A 24,653-nucleotide genomic window follows, 5' to 3' on the forward strand; every position below is an offset into this window, starting at 1 on the left:
CAAACACCATCATACTAGGTGACTTCAATTACCCTAATATAGACTGGGAACACTACTCAAGCCCAAACACCCTAGCCCAAAAGTTCCTGGAATTCATAAACTCAAATGCCATGGAACAACTAGTCACCATCCCCACAAGAGGAGATAACATACTTGATCTCATCATCACGAACATGGGAGCACAATGTTCAACACCCCTCACTGGTGAGATCAGACCACAAACTAATCTCGCTGGAGGTCCTCATCCCACCCCACCTGAAATAAAAAGACCACAGTAAAGAACTTCTCAAAGCCGACTTCACACTTCTAAAGACTAGTGTGGTCTCCTTTAAGGCCCCGAGTCGCGGAAAACAGTACTCAAGCCGCTGAATCACTTACAAATGCCTTCTACCAGCACCTGCAGGACTGCATGGATAAGGCAATCCCAAGCAAAACAAAGACTCTTTGTACCAAAGGCAAGCATCCAGTCTGGTGGACCCCAGCCATAAACAAACTCTACAACAAAGGAGGAAGCTACTACAAGATAGAGCAAAATCCTTAAAAGGTAAGACACCCTTGATCACTATAAGTAAAAACTAAGAGCTCTCATAAAATCATCCAAAGCAAATTTCGAGAGAAAATAGCTAAAGACTCAAAAGACAATCATAAGGCCTTCTTTAGCTATGTTAGAAACCTGGGAGGAAACTCCCAGATATGCTCAGAGCTAGTTCAAAATGATGTGAAGATTACTGATCCTACAGACATTGCCAACATACTGGATGACAGGTTCAGTGCAAACTTCCCCACCCCTACACCCAAAAAGAAGAGATATCTATACCAAACGATTGCAGCCCCCAAACATCTCCAGCGCCCAAGTGAGAACTGCTCTCTCCAAGCAAAAACACAGCATCCATGGGACCTGATGGTGTCCCCGGTGTGCTCCATGAACTCAATGAGGAATTAAACCCACAGCTAGGACAGCTGTTTAATCAAAGTCTTACCTCTGGATCACTCCAGGAGTGGCGCACTGCAACTGTGGTACCACTTCACAAAGGCGGTGCCTCCACCGACCCTGGAAAATTACCGCCCATTAGCTTGACAAGCCTTATCTGCAAAGCCATGGAGAGGATCATAATGGACCTCATAAATAAAGACATAGAGAATTTGCAGACTTTGGATCCAACCCAGTTTGGCTTTGTCAAAGGCAGATCATGCCTTTTAAACTTGGTTGACTTTTAAACAGTCACCAAAGCCATTGATGAGAAAGGCAGTCCATACAGCCTACCTCGATCTGGCTAAGGCCGATACAATACCCCATTCGGTATCATTGAAAAACTCATCAGCTTAAATGTCAACCCATACATCACAAGATGGGTTGCAAACTGGCTGAGTGACAGAACCCACAGGGTCAGAGCTGCTGGCGCCATGTCAGACTCAAAGCCTGTCACAAGTGGTGTCCCACAGGGCTCAGTCCTGGGCCCACTCTTGTTTGGCATCTACTTTTCAAGTACAAGCAAACACAGGAGGGTTATGGCTGACAAAGTTTGCAGATGACTGCAAACTGGGCCATAGTAGAAAACACATCTGACACAGATATCCTTCAGAAGGGTCTCACAGAAACGGCTAACTGGTCCCACTGCCACGGCCTAAACTTAAATGCCAAAATGCATAGTCATACCCTTCGGGAAAAACAAGGTTACCCCTAGCTACCAAATAGGTGGCAATCCTCTGAGCACAGAAGAAGTTATCAGGGACCTGGGGACCCAGGTTGATAGTAGTCTGTCATTCGACACCCATGTAGCTAAAGTAGTTAGGAAGACCTTCTACATTGCCCACCTTATCATGAAGGGATTCTCATCTAGATCAAGGGAGGTCATAGTCTCCCTTTACTCATCACTCATCAGACCAATGATTGAGTACAATGCCCCATTCGGAATGTATCTGACCCGACACTTGCAGCAGCTGGAGAGGCCACAAAAGTTCCTCACCAAAAGGATAAAGGGTCTCAAAATCTGTCCTATGCTGCCCGACTGAAAGAACTCCAGCTCTATTCAGTCGCCACCGCTTGCTCAGAGGTGACCTTTGCCTAACATACAAGGCCATGTCAAACCCAGATTTGATGAATATGCTTCACCTCAAAAATCTAGATCCATCAGAGCCACAAGGCGGGAGACTTAAACCTTGACACGGCTATTAATAGGACGTGCTGGAGGGATAGATTCATCACCCAAAGACTCCTATGCTGTGGAACAAAATCCCGGTACATGTGAGGCAGAGCACCTCGCTGGCCTTGTTCAAGAGAAATCTTGACCAATGGATGGGAGATCGCAGATATACCCCAGGGATTACCTCAGTGTCACTGCTCGACAGAGGCACAGAAAAATAATGGGTATAGTTCCCCATACTAAAGGGGTGGCCTAAGCCACAAAACGATGGGCTAGGCTTGTAAATGCCCTCGGGCAGATAGCCTAGTATGAACCTATGAACCTATGAACCTATTTAGGTACTAGAAAAGCTGCTATCTCTTATTCACTTCCAATAATTTAAAACTTTATGTTTTGCTACACTGGTAGCCCTTGTACATTTTAATTTTATGTTTCCCACAGCAAATGATGCCCAGAGCTCTCAACATTTATTGCCTGGTCCTGTAGTCAGCTAGTCTTCATGGAAACAAGAATGTACAGCTTCCTCCAGCTACAGACTTCTCAAGTCTCACTGAACATTTACTTGCTAAAAGAAAACTTTCCATTACATTCACAGCGTCTCTTATTTTTAAAGCCAACTTGCTTACACAAAAAACTTATTAGGTTAAGCCAAGGGCACTAATCCAGATATTCCACCTATGAAAAAGTAAGAGAAAACAGCTGAACTCTACATAAATTATAATCAGTAGTGCACACGCCATCCCCCATTCCAACAGCCCAAGATTACAGCACATTAACTTAAACATGCTTTTGTTCTGCTTTCTTCTCTTTTCACACTTTAATACCTACATTTCGTAAAGCTAAAAAAAAAAAAAAACTTGATTACTTTAGTATCTTTATCACATACATCACTGAAAAAGCTTTACTATATAGTATGCAATTAATATCACAAATGTTATATATTAATACAGTTAAGAACAAACTGTTCAACTTAATTACTTTTTCTTTTAGTGACCTTCCAGACCTTAATGAAATGAAGTGGAGTATGTGTTTTTCAATCTCTCCACAAGTTTAACAAACGCAACGAAAGTCCAATTTTTTACAGCCGCTTTTTCTTGTAAAGCCATACTTCACAAATGTGATTGATGCTTTATAAGCTCACATTTAGTCACTAATTTCAGTGTTCCAGATCTTCCTGTTCAATTCCCTCTTCCAATCCCAGACTACGGTTCAAGAACAAGGTACTATTGATTCTTCTAGTCAGCTCCTGTATTTTTTTTTTTTGGTCTCTCAAGCATTTTCCTTCAGAACACTGGAAAAGGTTTCACTGGCAAAGTCTCTCTACAAGCTTTACTACAAGAAGAAAGAAAAGCAGAGTCCCCTTCTGTTTGATGGCTCACTTTTTGTTGGGCAAACTTTTGTATTTCCTCCTTAGCCTATTCTGCATCAAAAATCACTTTAATCCTCCAAGAAAAAAAAACATTCTGAAGAAAGTTGAATACAGATGCTTGAATCTCACACCTGCCTTTCGACATTCTGTTTGCTTGCATAAAAATGTTTCTCTTCTGCCTGGTGTATAGTGAATGGTCATTTTCCACAAACACTATTATCACCGATTTTAATGCTTTGACCTTCTGCCACAGTCATGCCCAGATCAAAATTTGCTTCTGTTATGACTTCATTTTTACTAATAATTAGTACTGGCTGCTTTCTTATGGCCAGGTTTGGAGCATACACACAATGAACCCTTTCAATTAAAAAATCCTGCTGTGGAAGACCAGTCCAGTTCCTTATTTGTGCTTTTATAAAATGAATACAGTCTGTTCCTTCCAGTTTGTCTAGTACAGCAGAAAATCTCAAGTTTTCTCCAAGTGTTCTGCCATCTAACACTACCATTTTTTGGAAACCGCACTTACTGAGGAGTCTCATACTCAGCCAGCCTTTTCTTCATGTCATCTACTGATTTTTGCAGTTTTATCAGTTCATCTGAATAGCTGTTTAAAGTTTCTTCCATTTTCTCCAGCCTTTTGTGATTTGAGTTGATATATTCCTTCAATCTTTCATTTATTTTTATCTACTCTGAGTACAATTGATTTATTTTTTCCTCTAAATTACTGGAAGCCATCTCTTTTATCACAGCTGAATGGCTATTTGTTGAAAGATTCCTCCCAGTCAGTGTTTTCTCTTCACCTTTTCTAGTTGATTTTCTTTCAGGCTCTCTTAAGTTTCTTCTTTGCTGCCATCCAGGGAGTGTGCTTATTAGCCAAAATTATACTAAAACTGGTAGAATTACTAGCCCTTCTCTCTCGGTTTCTTTTTTTTCACATCAAGAGAGCTTAAATTAATCTGCCGATCAGTCTGCAGCCATTTTGGAAGCTGCCACAAGCACATGGATCCCTTCTGTCTTTTATAGTAACAAACAAGATGTGAAGCAGTGTTAGAGACAGGTGCATTATAAAAAAAATTGAGGCTTTGATTGGTTGCTACAGCTGATGGATTGGCTTTGTGATAAATCTATAATCCCATCATTCAAAACTGGAAGAACAGGATGAAACAAGATTCCCACTTCATGTTATTAATATTTAGAAGGACACTGAATGGACTAAATAAGCAATTGTAAACTTAACAGTTTGTTCGTATTATTTGCATAAATAATTTCCTGATGTAAACTGCATATTATATTATAAAGTAGAAGTTCTGTACAGTATCAAAAATGACTACTGTATATTCTACTGATAAGAAAATAATTTTTCTTAGTTGTAATGTAATGCAACCAGGCTTCACAATTTATCAAAATAAGAAAGGCTGAAAAGAGTCAAATTATAATGTAGTCTTGGATTGCTGGGAAATGTAAAATGTTACTGATCATATTACATACAAAACTAAAATATAATAAATGTCCCTGTGTTGTAGACGTGAGTGTCTATCAATGAGCTTTATACATTTTAAGTAATAATGCTTGAAGAACAACAGAAAATGACGACAAAAGAATCTTTCTTGCATTTGCCAAGTTTTTGAGTGATTTTTTTTTGATTGGCAGCTGCTTTTATTTGAAAAAGAGGCAAGCAGCCAGTGGGTACAGGCAATTAATCACAAGAGGACTGAACAGTGTGTTACCAGTGAAACTTACAAGGTACAATATAATTAAGTTTTAAAGGGCTATTAGTAAGCAGATTCAGCAAAACAGTATATTCTAAGACAAAGTCAGTAAAGATGTAAAGTAATTAGCTTTTAAAGGGTTATTGACAAACAGTTCAGTTACAAATAAACAAAGTTTGAAACTGTGGGAAGTAAACATTTATATAAATAGTTGCCTCCCCAGCAGGCTTAATACTTTAATTCATTAAATATTACAACACACTATTCAATTTATTTATTTAAAGGTAGCCAATCCACATTTTCTTAAGTCTACAAGATGGATCTTATAGCATGACTTAGCCACACCTCTTACAACACTGCTCAATCTCAGCCTCCATACAGGTTTTGTACCAAGAGAATGGAGAACAGCTACAGTCATTCTCCTCTTAAGGAAAACCTTCCATAGACCCAGGTAACTACAGACCTGCAAGTCTGACCAGTTTCATATGCAAAGCCATGTAAAGACTGATGATGGAATTAATCAGGAAAAGGGAACCTCCAAACACTGGACCCATCTCAGTTTGGATTTGTCAAGGACAGGTCATGCTTACTCATCCTGGTGGATTTTTTTTAAAAGGCCACCGAGGCAGTGGATGAAGGCAAAATAGTACACACTGCATATCTCGACCTGGCCAAATCTTCTGACACAGTATCCCATTCAGGTATAGTACAAAAGCTAAATAAACTGGGAATAAACCCCAATGTCACCTCGGCTGGATTGTCAACTGGATCACAGACAGGATGCGGACAAAGAGACCAGTCACCAGTGGAGTCCCCCAACCTCTCATGTTTGGCATCTATTTTTCTGAAGTAAAAGTTAAACACCAAAGGGCTCTGGCTGACTAAGTTTGCAGATGACTGCAAGCTAGCAACAGTCACTGAATCCCCAAATAACTTTGCTATCCTGCAGGAGAGTTTGTCTCAAATAACTATTGCCAAAATCATGGACCGAAACTAAATGACAAAAAATTTATTACTCTATCCTTTGGGAAGTCATCAACCTCAGGAAACTACCACACTGACAATACGACCCTAAGAGTTGACCCAGTTGTTTGGGATTTGGGAACTTATGTGGAGTTTGTTGTAAAAAAAAAAGTCCTTCTATATTGCAGTTTATAAACAAAGGGATTGTGTCTAGATCTAGGGATGTCATTGCCTCCTTTTATTTATCCCTCATTAGGCCAGTCATTGAATATAAAGCCCTCTTTGGCATGCATCTGTCCAGACACATGCAACAGAGATACCTCACTAAAAGGATACAAGGTCTAAACAACATGTCCTACATGGACTGACAAAGACCTGCCACAATACTCGGTATCCTACAGACTGAGGAGACCTGTGTCTGGTATGGATGCTCCCCTGTTTATTTACCAACATCACAGTGGTATTGTCTGTCATGATCTGTAGGAGTCCTGGCTCCCAGAGATGATGGAGAGATTTTATGGCAGAATCACAGTCAACATTTCTTTGACACTGATGTGCTTTGTCCTGTGTAAACTGTCCCATAGTCCTTGCATTTTTATCTCCATTGAAATTGGGGAACTGGTCAGTACAGACTGTGCTGGGGTTGGTGGAGAAAGAGAGACCTGGATTGTGAACCATCTGATCACCCCACCAATGCAGTTCTAACTTGATAACACCAAAAACTGGTATCTCAAACTCCAGGTGATGAGAATGTTGGGATCACATGTTTTTGAGGTGGCTCCGAATCTTGCTCATACATAACCTAGCAAAGGGAATCAAGAGAATCACAGAAGCCATAAGGGCGAATATCCGGAGAAATTATCTGGCAGTAGCTTGAGACTAGCTAGAAAAGTTCAGGAAGAGTTCCTAAACAAAACTACCTTCACTACAGGAAGGAATGCCTTTGGCGAGAAATTGTCTATTATGCAACCTAGAAATATAATCCTGTGTGACGGAGTGAGGGAGAAAATTTGTATATTTATCTAGAATCCCAGATGTTCTGAAAGGGAAGATACCTTTGTTAAGAAGTCCTGACAACTGGGAAAAGACTCTGCACATAAAAGTCATCTGAATAAAGAAAAAATGTGGATGCTCTGCAATCTGCAGTGGGCCACTAATGGGGCTAGACAATTTGTAAACACACTTGACACCCCAAAAGGTAATGCAGAGAATTGATAATGTGACCCAGACACTCAAAATCTTACAAATCTTCTGAAGTAGTTTGCTATTGGAATGTGATGGTAAGCAGTGTGTGTGTGTGTGTGTGTGTGTGTGTGTGTGTGTGTGTGTGTGTGTGTGTGTGTGCGCGCGCGCGTGCGCGTGTGTGATGGCAAGCATCTCTGCAGTATAAAGTTACTATAAGACTCGGATCTGGGATCAGAGCTACCAAAAGATCCAAAAGTGGTCTCCAAGATTGCTCTTTTGGAACCCAAAATATTCTGGAATAAAAGCCTTTTCCTATTTGATTTGCAGAAACATACCTTATTACTCCTGCATCTAAAATTTACTGGAGGAAAATGTTGTTTGACTAGGATGATGAGGGTAGATCCTCCTGAAAGGAGGGACTTTTCTATCCACTGTCAACTGTAATCCTCCTGAATCACTTTCAAAACAAATTTGTCTGAAACAATCCACTGTCAAAAGGAAGCATTTAGAGTCAGTTTCTGTGAAATGGGAAGAGATCCTGGGACAAGAGGGAGAAAGGTGACCCAGAGGGCATCTGACCTTTTTTTTTGGTGGGGGGGGGGGGGTGCTCCTTACTTTTGGGGATTTTCATTAGTTCTCTTCTGCCATCTCTTCTTAGGTGTCTGTTAGCAGGAGGCACGCCAAGGGCACAGAAAATTTGGATGAAAAGGACCTGGGAACCTGAAAATCCTACAAACTACCTGCATTTATTTACCTTTCTAATCCCATCATTTGAAGACCTCAGTATCAGAAAGCTCAAATAAAACCTCCCTATTCAAAGGAAAATTCAAAATTTCTGATGTTTCATCACCTGAAAACATTTGATTATTTATCCAGACAAATCTTAACATTGTAGATGGAAACTTTTATCAGTACAACCATAAACACTTTTAAGGACGTTTACAAACTTAAAACTGACGAGAAATCCACTTCTCAATTTATTCAAAGTGATCTTAAAAAAACAAACACTTTCACCATAAACAAATGACTTCTTCAGTGTTAACTCTGAAGAAGCCATTTGTTTATGGTGAAAGCGCTTAGTTTTTTTAGGAGCGCTTTGATATAAATTGAGAAGTGGATTTCTTGTCCGTTTTATTTTTATTTTTACTAGTTTTTACCCTTTTGGGTACAATTTGTTTTATTATGTTTACAAACTTGAGCCAGGATAGTAACAATCTGATTCAAGTAAGACCTACTTCAAGGAGACTGGACAGCAGAAAATTCTCTCACACTATTAGCACATTTCAGCATAATCTTCCACATATAGATTTCATAGGTAAGTACGAGGCTAGCTGCTCTTGTGGGTCATTTGAAGCCTAGCTAGCTTCCCTCAATGGTGAGAATTAAACCCTGTATCTTGTGTTTGTGAGGGAAACCATTACGCAGCCCTAACAGTTAATTCCAAAAATCAAAGCAGACGAAGAAAATAATCTCTTACCTAGACTGTCCAGCACCTTACCCTCTTTATCCCCGGGAACTGGGTTAGGGGTGGCAAGAAATCTGTGTCAGGAGCAGTAGGTGAGGTGGGTGATCTAAGATGACAATTATTAGATTGACTGACTTTGTATAGTTTGCATGCATGTTTTAGGACTGATGGTTGAGAATCAGGGGCATTGCAGGCAACATTAAAAGCATCCTCCAAGGCTGGCAGTATGGGAGGAATGGGTGCAGTATGTGGGGCTTCTTGTTCTGATAAATATTAGCATATGGCCAGTTCAGGGGGAACATCCACCTGTTCCCAAATAAATATATCCTTTAGTCTTCAGTCACAAAAAATGAGAAAGTCTCCATTTGTACAATACAGGATTCATTATCTAGGAGAGTTAGTCTTGAGCTATAGAATCCTCAGGTGATATAACCCTCATATCTGTCAACATCAGAATCATCTGAAAAAAACTTACTCATCCATTGTAGTGGAGGAATAAGAATTAGGAAGCACCTGACACTCAGTACTGGCACTATGCAAGAGACTCTTGGCTAAAGTAAGATCTTTATTTTCATGCATGCAAACTACCTCTTTATTATCAGAATGATTAACTTTCTTTGTCTGGGATCATCCTTGGTGGAAGACTGAGAAGGGGAAGGCATATTGTCCCAAGAAGTTATCTTTCCCTGGCCAAACAAAGAAGTCCCTCCTGGAGTGTTTCCAGCACCTAAATGGATGGTTCTCAAATGCCCACATTTGACTTTAGAAAAGATGAAAAGGATGGTCTAAGCCTTGGTCCAAAGTGGGCAGCAAGGCTATACCAGAGGAATTCAAAGAAACCAGTAAGTGGCCTCAGAAACTAGAGGCAGCCAATGTACAGTTACCTACCATCAGCTGATGCACTGACAGAGCCTGCACTGAAGGCAAGGTCTTGTGTTTTAACACTTTTTTTGGGTTCATTAAATGAAGGAACACCACAACAGAGGTAAACATCCATGCTGTAGCCGAGGAAGATGTCTTACTGTCAGTAAGCTACACTAAAAGGGATCAGTTGGAAGGCAAGTTGTCATTTAGTTCACATAAGCAGCACACAGTCCTTCCCAAACCTTTTCCCTAAAGTGAACTGCTGGTAAAAAGGAAGGTATACATAAGCATTTCTACACCACAGTTTCTGCCCAAAAAATACACTTTCATATTAATAAAAAAATTTGGATCAGCTAAAATACCAGTGTAAAATAAACTATCATAGGCTAAACATATACATGATGCACAGAAAACAATTCCTAGACTAAAATAGCAATATCTGTCAGTGTTCCTGAAAAGCCACTATTCTTAATGTGGTATACCAAAACTCTGACAGAAAATAAGTAAAAAAAAAAAAAAAAAAAAAACTATACTTACATTCATTAGAAAAAAATACAAAAGAAGGGTTCCTCAAAGGGGTCTTACCTGTCTGAAAGGAAGCTTTAGGCCAACTGCTGATACTGAAAAGCCTCAGAGATTCATCTACACAAGGTGCCAAGAAAGTACTGAAGATTTTTAGTCACTCTAGCCATTTACATAGCTCCCTCCAAAAAGGGCTCAGTTTATAAGCAGTCAGAGTAACAGTGTTGGGAGGGGATGAAAGCTTTTGGAAGTTGGCTGTTTGCTCCATCCTTGGCAAGATACAACCCATAGGCTACTGCAGTAGTGACAATTATGATAATCAAGACAATGCTGCTTACTGCCCCCTGCTTAGTCCAATAATGCAACAGAAGAACCACCAACTGCAGTAAGGGTACTACTGCAGAAAGCTTATGATAAAGGTAAAGTGTAAGCATGGCTCAGACTACGATAAGAAATGAAAATATAAATAAAAATTTAAAAAACACAGTAAACACATTCAACATGGTTGATGATGGCAAAATGGTTCAGGTCTTTACTTCACAAATACAAATTACTGATTATGATTCTGACCCCTGGTTGTTGGCTAGGTTTGTAATAGTGCGCAGACTGACAGCTTAGTATTTACCCAATAATGATTCTGAGCTTGGTTTATAATAAGCACAAAATAGTATTAAGAGTAGCAGAGGGTGACTCTAGTACATTAAAAGAAACACTGACCCAATATACTTTAGTCTAATTATATGCAAAGATCTAAGGGACACCACTGAAAAATATAAGACAGAAAGTAAGATCAAAGATGACCAAAACTATTTATAAACAGGCAATCTGTGTACTGTTTAGTATCACTATTCACAGCTGCATTTCAAAGACATGGATCATGGCAATAAACAATGGTATATAGAAGTTTGTTAGCTGTTGTGAATGGTATACCGGTGTGCATTGTACACAGTGGTAATACATGCACACATGTACACCATAACTCCAGATTGGAAGAAGCTCTGTGTAGCATGATAGTACTACATAGTGCAGTGGGGAACAACAATTTACCTTACTAAGTTGTTGCTCCAAGCTTCTCTGCAATGCACCACCATGCCTGACAGAGATACATAAGAGTTTCATTCATCAAGCTTGAAAAACAAACTAGGATGATTACCATATTATGGTAATGAGGTGATCTGGTATTGTGACAGTTCCCACTAGTGGGAGCTCCAAAGCATAAATGTGTGTGGGAGTACAGACAGAAAAGCTGTGGCAACTGGTCTGCCTGCACAACAAGGAACTCTGTTGCAGATATTTGTGTTTTCTGCTGTGCAAAAGAATCTTCCCTAATGTAGCAATGATATACCGCTCAGCTCACAGCACTGTCATGCACTACACCTGTATGTATGCAACTGGAGTCCCATAAGCTACCCCAGTGGGATCAGCCCATACACAGAGGTGCAGTGTTTGTGAATCATGTATGATCTGGGTGGTGGGGTGGGTCATTTTCAAGTACATGCCATACATGGAATGCTATGGCTACAGAATGGAATGAGACTGTGTACAAGGCACATTCTATGCATCACTTATGGGCTTTGATGCACTGTTCTCTGACATATCAGCTTTACACCAGGACACACAAAGTTTAAAAGTAGTGCCACTAATTTCTAAGTAAACATTCCAAACTTACAAAGTAACAGGTAGAATTAATGCTGGAAGAAAACCGATCTCCCAAATCTCATTTACTTAAACATAGATCAAGCCCTCTTTATGATAACGGAAAATAAAACATTTAAAATTAAGGAAAGAAAAAAAGGCACAAACAGACCTTGAACTGCACAAAATAATTACATTTTATTTTAAAGAAAGAAGGTGATCAATTTAACAGTCTTTAACAAAGCAACATGAATCCAGACTAATAATGAGGGGAAACATATGAATGTTTAGGTACTGGTGATAATGACGAAGAAATGAGAATGGCGAAGCATCATATGGAGGGACTGGATGGACTGGAAACCTGCATCAAGTAAAAGAGGTGCCATGAGATGGAATTTTAAAAACAAAAAAAAAAGACAGGAATTACTGCAGGTGAGAAATGAAACAAGATTTACAAAGGAAGAACAAGATTAATTTATGCAAGTCTAATATAAACAAGAAGTCTATGAGGAAACAATTACAATGGAGACAGAAAATTAGTGAGAATTTAAAATATGCAGAACACTAGTGGGAAGAAGAGTACAGGAGACCTTACAATACTAAAAAATGCATATTCAAGTCCCCATTTTCATGCATTCAGTCTTGCTATTCTAGAACTGTAACTGTAGGTCTCTGAATTAAAAAAAAACTGTAACCCAACAAACCATACAGTAAGCTATAAAATAATGAGGTAGAAAATGTAATTTATTTGGCTGATCTTAAAAATCACTGAAGAGTGTTCACTCTTTTTTTAATGATCAAACAGTTACAAGTTTCTCCAAGGTCATGCAACCTTAGATTTAGAATACTTAAGTAGCAGGGGTGGGGGGAGAGGTGCACGCACACACACACACACACACACACACACACACACACACACACACACACACACACACACACACACACACCATTAGTTATCATATGTGTATTATATGACATACTGTAGAGTGCTTTTTTGTTAAAAGTTTACCTGATCCATACAGTCTGCTTACTGGTACAAGGCGCCCAATGCAGAGTGGACGGTTCCCATAGGGATCACGTACAGCATATATAACATCATCATGCATGATAAGGAGAGAATAGGAGGTTGGAGTTTCCGTCATTAAGTTTTGAATCCTGCAAGGTAAAAACAATATACACATTAACAGAACACGAGAGTCTTATTTCTCCCACTCCTTCCAAAATTAGTTCATGAAAGCTCCGTTTACTGTGGGAGCACACTACTACTGCTTGAAATAATATATGCCTGCAAAATTTTCAGTGCTGCATTGGGCTCCCTGCTGAAATGTTGGGACTCAGACTGCAGAATCTCACAACATTGGAAAATAAAGGCTGAAAATACAGAAGAGTGAACATCTAACATTGCTCTTTTACTTTAAATTTCTTTTTTTGCAAAGGGAAGTCCCCCTACACACACCCCAGAGTGGGGGGCCCTTCACATCCTCTGAACGTATCTTCTAGAATCTAGATCAACATACCTTAGAAAAATAAGAATATTCTGAGAAATGGAAATCTTGGACTTAGTATATGTAAATCCAGATTTTCTTTTAGTCTTCAAATTTCTGGGATCGACAATCAGAGTCCGAATGTTTGAACCAGTTGTCTATGTGTCATTTTAAAATATAAACAGTATTCTCAATTACTTACCAACAGAGGATAGAAGATAACAGAGCAAATATATGAAGTACAGTATTCACCACAACAGAACATTTTTAAAGGGAGAAATCTGTTTAGGACATTCTCACGAAGAACTGTGCACCAGCTGGTAGAGTAGCCAGGCATACACCATACATTTGGAATTTCTTGCTATAACCCTAACTTCCAGCAAGTTTTCATTAGCAGCTCACACTTCACTCTGGGACCTACCTATGCTGATACTGCACAACCAGTACCGAGCACTTTGGTTTACACTTGAGCATAAACAGCTGTGTGGCAAATGCCAAAATTCAGTTCTTTGCACAGTTGGAAACCTATCCTGACAACAAAGGTACAGTTGTGTAAGTAAACTTTCCATAACAATAGGTGTCTGAATGATCACTGCTGCAGTACAGAGAGAGGGAGGGATGTTAGTGCTGTAAAAAGGTTAATCCTAGGAAACTAAAACTAGAGGCTCTCACCCTGGTAAAAAAAATACAAAAATAAGATGGATAGAAGGAGAGAGCAGCTACTGCAGAAATCATTATTCAAACATCTACTGTTACAGTAAGTTTAATTGCACAACTGTACTATGTTCATCATAATGACCATTACTGCAGTAGCTTTAGCTATATGGGTAAACTACCATAACTTACATGGATGGGAGGAGGAGGGATGAGGGTCCAGGAGCCCCAGGAGAATGGACTTAGCAAAGCCTGTCCTACAGATGGAAAAGGAATCTAGTTTGTAGCACTTTCTAAAGATATGTACAGAGTACCACGTTGCTGGTTTTAGAATCTAACCTTTTCCAAAAAGCCACAGATAAAGCCAAAGTCATGGTAGAATGAGCCTTCCCCCTACCTGGAATTGCCTTGTTGTGGGAGGTATAACAAAAGGTAATAGCATAGAACATCCATTTAGAAATGGTCTGCTTTGACATAGGTTGTCCTTCTTACCTTTACAAGACATGACCAGCTAATCAGAGTTCCTAAAAAAATAGTTCTGTCAAGATAGTACTCAACTTGTCTGTAGACATCCAAGGTATGGAGTATTCTTTCTCCCTCATTTTTAAGTTCTGGAAAGAAGACAGGGAGATGCATGTCTTGGCTCAGAGTAAACTTAGATACCATTATAGGCATACTTGAATGATTAGTTTTAATGAATCCCTATCTTTGTGGAAAATGAGATAAGTCTGGCTCACCAGAAGAGCTTTCAACTCAGATACTATTCTTGCAAAAAGCAGAGCAATCCAGTGGCAAACAGAACTCGCATAGATGTGGGAACCAACAGTGACAGGATAATTCATGAGCAGCAGGCCATCGATGCAGAATCTGGCTTGTGCCATCATATGCATGGTCTGTACTGTTGTACTGTTGCTATTTCTATTCTTCTATAAATGTTGAGCAAAAGCTGCTTTCTTGCAAACTGTAGCAGCTCATTTATTTTTGTTTCAATCGCAGCTGGTACCAAACCAATAAGTTTAGTACATAGGCAATAGTTTACTCTCAAGTTTCCCAAGTTTTCTGGTGTTTCAGCCCTGATGGTCTAACAGTAACCTGGGGATTATGTTTGTTTCCACTATGACTTGTCAGGTTAAAACTTGGTAAGGATCTAACTTGCCAACCACAACTAGTCAGGAATTTAAACTGAAGAAAAACTTAAATGTTAGCATATTCTGTAGGGGGATATCTCCCTTCAATGCATATCTGGAAGACAAACTTCCCCTATCCTAACTCCCTGAACTTATATGATCTAGCTCCACAGATGCACCAACACAGAAAAAGGAAATAATGTGAAAACAAGTAAACTACTGCCACTGCACACTGAGAAACTATATTGGCAGTAATTTCCTAGGTAAAAAAAAGGCGACTGAGGGGTTTCTAGATCAGTGAGTTGAATTCAGCGGATAGAACCATGACCAGTTTTGTACTCAACAAGTTGAAGGAAAGTGATTTCACACACATCATATTTTGCAATGCAGATTTCTCCTAATGACAAGACTAACATAATCTTACCCTATTGCCTGTGGGGCAACTTATTACAAATTTTGGGCCGTTTCAGACAACTCCTTGTTTTCGTGAATTCATACTTGAAGCAACTGTTTTTCCATTTTTCCCCAAAACCGTGTAAAATTCTAAAATGGACACAAAGTACAAAACAATGGAACTTGCAAGATTTGACATTTTAAACTAGGTTACTCTCTCAACAAAACTGAATTTCTCCCGCCTGTTTTCTTAATTTGGTATTCTGTTTTTAAAATTTCTTTTCATCTCTTATTGGCACACACAAATCTGCTTTTGATCTGTTTGTATAAACTATGAAAATTACAAACGTAATTACTGTACTCAATGGAAACCAAAGTAACAATGCTAGATGGAATTTCAACTAGTAAAAAAAAAAAGTTATGTACTTGCCATAACATTTCATCTGTGTTGTCCATTTTCATTCTTCCTCAACTAATGTGTTCAGATCCAGACTGTCGGATCTGACTTGGCCGTTGAAAAAGCTTGTTGCAACTTAGAACTCTTGAGCTTTTCCCTTACCCAAAATATACCACCCCAATTACCTCAGATCTTGTTTGCTAGCTAAAGCACAGAGAAAATAATATGAATTCATAAAAGGCATAAAAAGAGAAATAGCAAAAGGTTAGGCAAGGCTACATCTGGAGCTTTGTCATGCTTGGATTATGCCAATTATTTCATATCTACTCACTCTTCCAAATAAGGAGGGGTTAGTAGGTGGAGAGTTGAGGAACAATGAAAATGGACAACACAGATGGAGCATTATGGTGAGTACATAGCTTCTTTATCTGATGATGTCAATTTTCATTCTGTCCTCAACTGATGGGACAGACTCCCCAGCTACCGAAATCCCTGGGTGGACTCCAGGCAGGATATTCCTAAGCACCATTGAGCCAAATAATGCCCTATCTCTGGATGCCAAATCCACGTTGTAAAGAGTGATGAAAGTATGAGGGGACGCCCAAGTTGCTGCTGCACATATTTCATCCACAGAAGCCCTTGAATGAAAAACTGAGGAAGTTGATACGGACCTGGTTGATTGAGCATGAACTTGCTTTGGTAAAGGGATATCCAATTTGTTGTAAATAAGGAAGTAAGCCATCTAGCGAGAGTAATTCTGGATACTGGTTTATCCAGTTTCATATCAGCAAAAGAAACAACTAATCTGTAGTTCTGATATCCTTTGTTCTGTGTAAACAGAAATACAGTTGCCTACTTACATCCAATAAATGCAACAAATTTTCACCATTGTTTGAAAAATTTAAAAAGAAAAAACGTAAATTGATGGAATGGTTAATATTAGATTCTGAAACTATCTTGGGTAAAAAGGATGCATTGGTTCATAATGTAACTCTAGCTTTATGAAAAATTAGATATGGGGTTTAACAGACAAGGCTTGAATTTCAGAAACATGTCTGGCTGATAATGGCCACCAAAAACAAAGTTTTCCAAGAAAGAAATTTAAGATCACAGTCATATACGGGTTCAAAAGGTGGATGAACCAGGGCTTGCAATTCCAGACCAGAGTTAGATCCCATGGAAGAGTAGGATCTTTAAACAGGGGTCTTAATAGAAGTCTGCCTCGTAAAAAAGTTTTATAGAGCTTATGAGAAGTGAGTGAGGAACCATCAAAACCAATATGGAAATTAGAAATTGTTGCCAACTAAACTTTAATTATTGAAGAACTAGTTCCTTGATTAAAAAGAAGCGTCAAGAAATCAAGAATATTATGAAGCAGGGCAGAAAAAGATTCCAAATCATTTTGAAATGCCCAAAGAGTAAAAATCTTTTCCATTTACTAGCATAAAGTATCTCTGTAGATGATTTAAGGGAGACTAACAAAATCTGGCAGACCAGACCAGAGACGAGAGCATTGGTTGTTTGGCTATTACTAGAAATAGAGAAACCAAGCTATCAGCTTGAGATTGGGCAGATCTGGATGCATCAGGCCAGTCGGGTGAGACAGGAGATCTAGAGCTGGGTCTAGAACCGAAGGTTGATGAACTAAATGAGGCCATAGGAAGGGAAACCAAATCTGTCGAGGCCATTAGGGTGCAATGAGGATGACTTTGCTCTTCAACTTGACAACTCTTTGTATGAACTTTTGGATCAAAGGAACTGGGGGATAAACATAAAGGAGACTGGAGGGCCAATCATGGAGAACACCATCCCTCGATGACTCCCCCTGTGGGGGGATTAGGGCAAATAGCTGCGGCACTTGTTTAGGGGAGATGCAAAGAGATTGTAGCAAGGCTGGCCTCTGTCAGAAAATCAATTCCCCTATGTTCTTGCTGAGGGACCATTTGTGAGGTGGTAGTATGTACCTGCTCAGTTTGTCCGCTAGTATGCTGAACTTCCCCAGAATATGTGTTGCTATAAGAAAGTGGATGGAAGAGATCGCCCATTGCCAAACCCTGAGTGCTTCTCAACAGAGGGGATAAGATCTGGTTTCACCTTGTTTGCTGATGTACCAAACCAATGACATTGTCAGAAGCACTGCACTCAACTCCAGGACACTGATATGCAGAACAGCCTCTTCGGGGGACCATGATCCTTGGACTCTTTCCCAGTTAATGCTCCCCATACCCTAGCTGAGAAATATCCATGGCCACAATGGCCTTGTGTTGAGGGGAAAACAAAGAAACAGCCTTGTAGAACCTCGTCTGACTGAATCCATCACATTGGATCTCTCTTGCATATATTGGTGATCGATATCGCAGCCGATAAAGGAAGGTGAAGTATTCACCATTGGGAGGCCAGCATCCACTGGAGAACTCTGATATGAAATCTGGGAAAGGGTAGCAATGTTGCTGCTTCCACCATTGACACCAAAGCATGATGAACTTAGTGGGCTGAGATTTTAGTACTGCAAACTATCTTTTTTACTTGTGATGTTATTGTTTGAACTCTGGAGAGGGGAAGTGAGGAGACGGTTGATTTTGTATCAAGCAGTGCTCCTATGAACTCCAGACTTTGACTTGGTTCTAGATGAGACTTTTCGTAACTTATGGTTATTCCTAGTAGAGCACAGGTATGGATCATGTTTTCTCTTGCCAAAATGAGCTGATGCCTGGACAGGGCAGAGATAAGCCAATCATTTAAATATGGAAACACCCAGAATCCCTGCAGTCTCAAGTGAGCTGCTACAACTGCCATGTATTTAGTAAACACCCTGGGGCTGTGGTGAGAACAAAGGGCTGAACTCTGAACTGGTAGTGACTGGCTCCCAGCTGAAAGCATAAGAATCTCCTGGATCATCCGTTCATCTTTATATGATAGTACGTATCCTGGAATTTTATTGAGCACATCCAATTTTCCTTTTCTAAAAATAGAAAAATGGACTGAACCATGACCATCCAGAACTTGGTCTTTCAAACTGATTTGTTTAAGATGCTGAGATCCAGAAGTGGTCTCCAGTTCCCCATTTTCTTTGGCACTAAAAAGAACCTTCAGTAAGTTCCAGATTCCAATTGGTCTGGGGGGACCCTTTTGGATGACTCTTTTTTTTCTAACAACCTTTGAATCTGCATTGTTGCTTGTTCCATCTGACTGGGTAAACATCAGGGAATTTTCTTGGATTGGGAGGATAAAGGGAAAATGGTATTATATAACCTCTGGAAATGATCCTCTGCACCCAAGTATCTGTTATTTCTAGCCAGGCTCTCTTGTGCAGAGACAATGAACACTGAATGTCTCCTGAGAGGGACCAATCGGGCCTCCTTTCAGTAGCCCTGAAAAGGTTTACTAAAGAAAGAATCGCTGAAACCTTGATTTTGCAGGCCATCTCTGCTGTGAGGGCAATGTCTACAGTTTAAGTTCCCCCTTCTGCCTCTGGGTGGACCTCCTCCACATGTGTCCTGTAAAGATTCTTGGGATTTTTTGAACCACATTTTACCCCTGTCTCAATGATTCCTTGAGGGGTGGGAAAAAGTACGCCCAGAGCGGAAAGGATCTTTCTATCCTTCTCACACCTGGACAAAGTATCTTTAATCTTGGAGCCAAAAAGAGGCATTCAGTCAAAAGGAACATTAATGAATGAAGACTTAAAGGCTCCACAAAATCACATAAGCACATCCAGGTGTGTCTCCTAATGCAAACGCCTGAACCTGCAGCTCTAAAGGTTCCTTCTGTTACATTAGAAATGAGCCTCATGTAAGAGTTGGTTATTGATTGTAGGACAGCCAACTGAAAGGTGACAGATGTTTTCACCTCTTCAGAAACAGATCCTGAGAGGGTATCTGATAGCTCCTTAATCAGGTCCTCCTGTAGTCTTGTGAAACATACCAAACAGTTCAGTGACCTTAATGTCAAGGTCACTGAAGCATAGACATGCTTCCCAAATCTGTCCATCGCACGAGACTCATTGTTGGGGGGATGACCGGATGAAACTTTATTCCGCAAGTTCCTTCTTAGTGGCCATCGCTATTACCACAACATCAACAGCCACACCCTTGGACCAAAACAGCTTATCCTCTGGAGCTGCCATGATTTTGTCCACCTTCCTGGGGACTGGTTCAGTGGTGTCTGGAACCTATGTCATGCCCGCTGCAAGATCAAGTTAATGAGCTTGTCAGTGGGCACAGCAACCTTGGAGGTAGATGGGCTGGTACCGAATGCCTCCAGGAGTACAGATTCCTCTGACTAAGGGTTGCTGGGCTTCCAGCCACCTCTATGTTTTAGCATGTCCAGGAGGTCTTTGAATGAGACATCATCCAGAGGCAACCATGGGGACCCTTCGCCCTCATCAAAATCTGTATCTTTGGTGAAAGATTCAGTAGAATCTAAATGTTTCCTCTTGCATATTCTCTTCTTAGGGATCTCCTCAGCAGGGTACTCTGAGGAGGTGTCAGAAGAAAGTACAGTTATGTACACACCATAAATGTAGATGTTCGAGTGTATTCACTGTTGCAGTCATTACATTATGGTTATCTGCTTGCAGTAGCCCTCAGTCGGCCTGATTAACAAAGTCTTGGGTCCTGCGTCAGTTGCTGTCCCTTCTTCCATGATGTCAGGTCGTCAGGGGTATAAAACATGCAGCCGACACCATTACATCAATTTTTCTTGCCCCAGATGCCAGGTGCCCCCCTAATGGGAAGCAATTAAATCTATAATACAAGGATATACCTCCAACAAAAAAGCAAATACACCAAAAAGCTTTTTGAGCATAGTAAATGAGAGTAGAGGTATAGCCAAAAGAAGAAAGGGGGCTGGAGGGAAAGGAACCAGGACTGCAACAGTGAATATATACTCGAACATCTACATTTATGGTAAGTGTACACAACTGTACTATGTTCTTTGTGTTTTACTGTTGCAGTCATTACATTTGGGTAGATTCCCAAAGCTAAGGTTGGGAGGAGGAATTTAAATAGAATTAGGACCAGCTATAAGGCTCTGCAAAACTGCAGTGGCAAAACCAGCTCTAGATTTAGAGAAAATTGGCAAATGATAATGCTTGGTGAAAGTATGTACAGACCTCCAGGTAGCAGCTTCTAGGATGTCCCTTGTAGGGGCGCCCCTGAGAAAGGCTGTAGAGGTAGATGCAGCCCTGGTTGAATGGGGTCTGATGCCCTGTGGGACAGGTTTTCCATGGTGCTTACAGCAGAAATGAATGCAGTGGCCTATCCATTTTGAAATGGTTTGCTTTGAAATAGCTTTCCCCGCTCTCCCTGCAACAAATGCCACCAGCAGTTGTTCAGATTTCCTTTGAGGTTTACTCCTGTCCAAGTAGAATCTCAGTTGGCTGTGCACATCTAAGGAGTGCAGTATCCATTCCCCTTTGTTCTGTGGGTTAAGAAAGAAGGTAGGCAAATGAATGGACTGATTAAGAGCCACACTGGATACCACCTTGGGCATGAAGGAGGGATTAGCTGAGGGACACCCTGTCCGCATGAAAGATGATGAAAGGTTTCACTGCCATAAGGGCTTGTAACTTGGATACCCTTCTTGCAGAAGTGATTGCTAAAAGGAAAGCCGTTTTCCAGGAAAGGAATTTTAAATCTGTGGTAGCAGCTGGCTTGAAAGGAGGAAGAGTGAGTTTCTCCAAGACAAGGTTAAGGTCCCAGGCGGAGTTGGAGCTTTCCTCGGTGGCTTGAAATTTTTGGCCCCTCTGAGGAACTGCTTGAGCAGTGGGTGAGAGAAGAGGGGATGTTCTGTGCTATAATGAGCTGAAATGGCTAAGGCATGAATTTTGATGGAGGAAAAGGACAAGCCCTTATGAAGCATCTCAGTCAAATATTGTAGAATCTGAGGTAAACTGGGCACTGCTGCGCTCATCCCTTGAGATTGGTTCCAGGTACAAAATCTTTTCCATTTTGCAGCATAAGATTTTCTAGTACTAGGCCTCCTAGCCTCTAAAATGATATCCATCACTGATTTACTGAGGGGTGGTAAAGGAGAGATTAGGTAATTAGCCAGGCTGCTAGGTTCAGGGTTTGCAGCTGAGGGTGCAGAATCTGGTTCTCCTGCTGAGACAACAGGGAAGAAGTCTGAGGCAAGTGCCGTGGTGCCAAGCGTGACACTGCGCAGGAGGGGGTACCAGTGTTGGCGTGGCCAGTCTGGTGCAATTAAAATCGTCCTTAGCTTGTCCTGTTTCATCTTTAGTAGTACTGTGGAGAGCAGAGGCAGAGTAGGAAAGGCATAAACAGATAGGTTTTTCCAGCTGAAGGATACAGCATCCACTTTCCACGCTAGTTTGTGGGGAATCCTTGTGCAAAATTTGTCCAACTGATGGTTCCGGGGAGAGGTAAACAGATCTATATCTGGTTTCCCCCATTTGCTTGTCAACATGTTGAAAATCCTTGGTTCCAGTTTCCACTCGTGGGTCCATGAGGTTTTTGCTTAGTCCATCTGCCAGTGTATTTAGTTTTCCTGGCTGTGTTCCACAATGCTATGGCTAGTCTGCAGTGGGGGTAAGAGTGTGTACATGTGTACACCCATGCTTGTTTATGTACCACAACTGTGGTGTTATCCGTCTTTACCATTAGTTGTCCTGGAAGAATGTGGTCCTTGAAGGCTGTCAGAGCATGCTGTACAGCTAACATTTCCTTTTGATTTATGTGTAGGTGCATTTGACTTGGGTTCCATTTGCCCTGAATGCACTTCCTTGCCAGGTGAGCCCCCCCATACATAGTCTGATGTGTCTGTTGTTAAGGTTTGGGCGGCAGGGTGTAGTGTGAATGGCAGTCCCTTGTTTTGATGGCAGGCCTCTGCCTATCAAAGGAACTCTAGGCGTAGGCAAGGTATGATAGGAATCATAGCTTCTAGATCCTGTGAACGTTGGCCACCATAGGCTTTTGAGATACCACTGCAGTTTCCTCATATGCAGCCTTGCATATGGAATTAGAAGAATGCAGGAGGCCATGAACCCAAAGACCTGCAGTATTTGCCTTGCAGATAACTGGATTTTTGTGGCCACTTGTTTGAAGTAGGTTGTCAAATGAGTCAGTTTCTCTCGTGTGAGGAGTCCGTTTCTCTGGTGTGAGGAAAGCCATCTGGGAAGCTGTATTCAAGCTTGCTCCCAGGAATATAATTTGACAGGGTACCAGGTGTGATTTCTTTTCATTTATGGTGTACCCCAGACAAGTCAGTACCCTTTGAACAAAGGCCAGATGATTCAAAAGTATATCCTGGCTTCTGCCTGAATTAAGACAATCGTCCAGATATGGATATATTTGAATATTTCTTTGCCTGCAGAATGCAATGACTGGAGCTAGGCACTTTGTGAATACCCAGGGCGCAGTAGATAAGCCAAAAGGCAGTGCAGAGAACTGATAGTGCATGTCACCTGCTTTGAAGTGTAGGTATCTTCTGCAAGACTCCCTGACAAGGATGTGCAGGTATGCGTCTTTTAAGTCTAGTGTCGCCAACCATGCATCTTTGCCTAGCATAGGAAGCAGCTGGTGAAGAGTCAGCATCTTGAATTTTGGAATCACCAGAAAGGTATTTAGAGTAGAAAGGTCCAGGATAGGACACCATGTATTGCCTTTTCTGGGTATCAGAACAAGTCTCTAATAGAAACCTTGTCCCTTTTCCTCTTCTGGTACCAACTGAATAGCCCCCATGCTTAACAGAGAGAGTACTTGATTTTGGGCCTCTGCCCACTGATTTGGGAGTAGATCTGGCCACCCGCTTGGTGTTGGTAAGGTGTGGAAGTGAAATCTGTATCCTTGGGACACTACATTTAAAACCCATTTGTCCTGGGTAATGAGTTCCCAGTTTTTGGCCTGCAGACCAATCTTTCCGCCTAAAGGAGCATTCAATTGGGAAGTGCTTGAAAGTTTTAAAAGCAAGTCATTGAGACAGTTTTCCATAGGGGGGAGTCTTACTACTCCCTGATTTGGGTGCGGAAACCCCCTACTGCTTAGTCTTGTGTGTCCCCTGGGAATGAAACCTGGGGTTTCTGCTGTGTCTGTGTTTGGCTTGAGAAGATCTGGAAGGGGCTGGAAAGGACCAATTCTTAGAGGGCCAGTGCCTACTAAATCTAGGAGGCTGAACTTGTAAGAAATCTTTAACAGTTTGCAGAGATTTAGCTTTATCTTCCATCTTTTTAAAAACTTCCTCAGCCTTGTTGCCATACAGGTGGTCTCGATTTAAGGGAGCATCCAACAATTTAGCTTTAACATGATCAGGCAAAGATTGCTCCTTAAGCCAAGCATGCCTTCTGAACACAGACCCAGTAACAGCAGCCCTGCAAGAGGCCTCTAATGAATCAAATCCACACTGCAAAGTATGTTTTCCAACCTGTTCAGCAGAATGCATTAAATCCTCTAAATCTTTATTTTCCGCACAGTCAGGAATCAACATCATTTTCTGTTTAAGCAATCCAATAACATGTTGCTGATACTTTTAACATATGAAACTGGCAGTTTAAAGCCCTAATGGCCAAGGTTGCAGAAATGTAAACTTCTTACCCAATCTATCCAGTGCCCTGGAGTCTCTATTAGAAGGGGCAGGATTTTTAGCAGTAGAAGCCTTAAGGCCCTTGGGACCCTGTGAAATAGTCTCTGGATCCGCAATAGGATTTTTAAAAAGGAACTTGTGTGAATCAGGAACCCTGTAATATCTATCAGGTTTTCTGGGAGCAGGAGGCAAAGAATCAGGTGC

The 24,653-nt window shown here is 40.8% G+C and overlaps 1 protein-coding gene across 1 annotated transcript in view; it reads right to left on the minus strand.

Moving 5' to 3' along the window:
* PPAT (phosphoribosyl pyrophosphate amidotransferase) overlaps nt 1-24,653 on the minus strand; it is a gene marked incomplete in the record, with an annotated part of 1,466,229 nt that overhangs the window by 682,836 nt on the left and 758,740 nt on the right. Inside the window, 1 exon segment of the mRNA XM_044062494.1 lies at nt 12,866-13,011. Coding sequence (XP_043918429.1) covers nt 12,866-13,011 — 146 coding nt within the window.

The sequence above is a fragment of the Protopterus annectens genome, chromosome 2.part1 (assembly GCF_019279795.1).
Source record: "Protopterus annectens isolate FY-2018-M chromosome 2.part1, PAN1.0, whole genome shotgun sequence".
In the NCBI taxonomy this organism is placed as follows: domain Eukaryota; kingdom Metazoa; phylum Chordata; order Ceratodontiformes; family Protopteridae; genus Protopterus; species Protopterus annectens.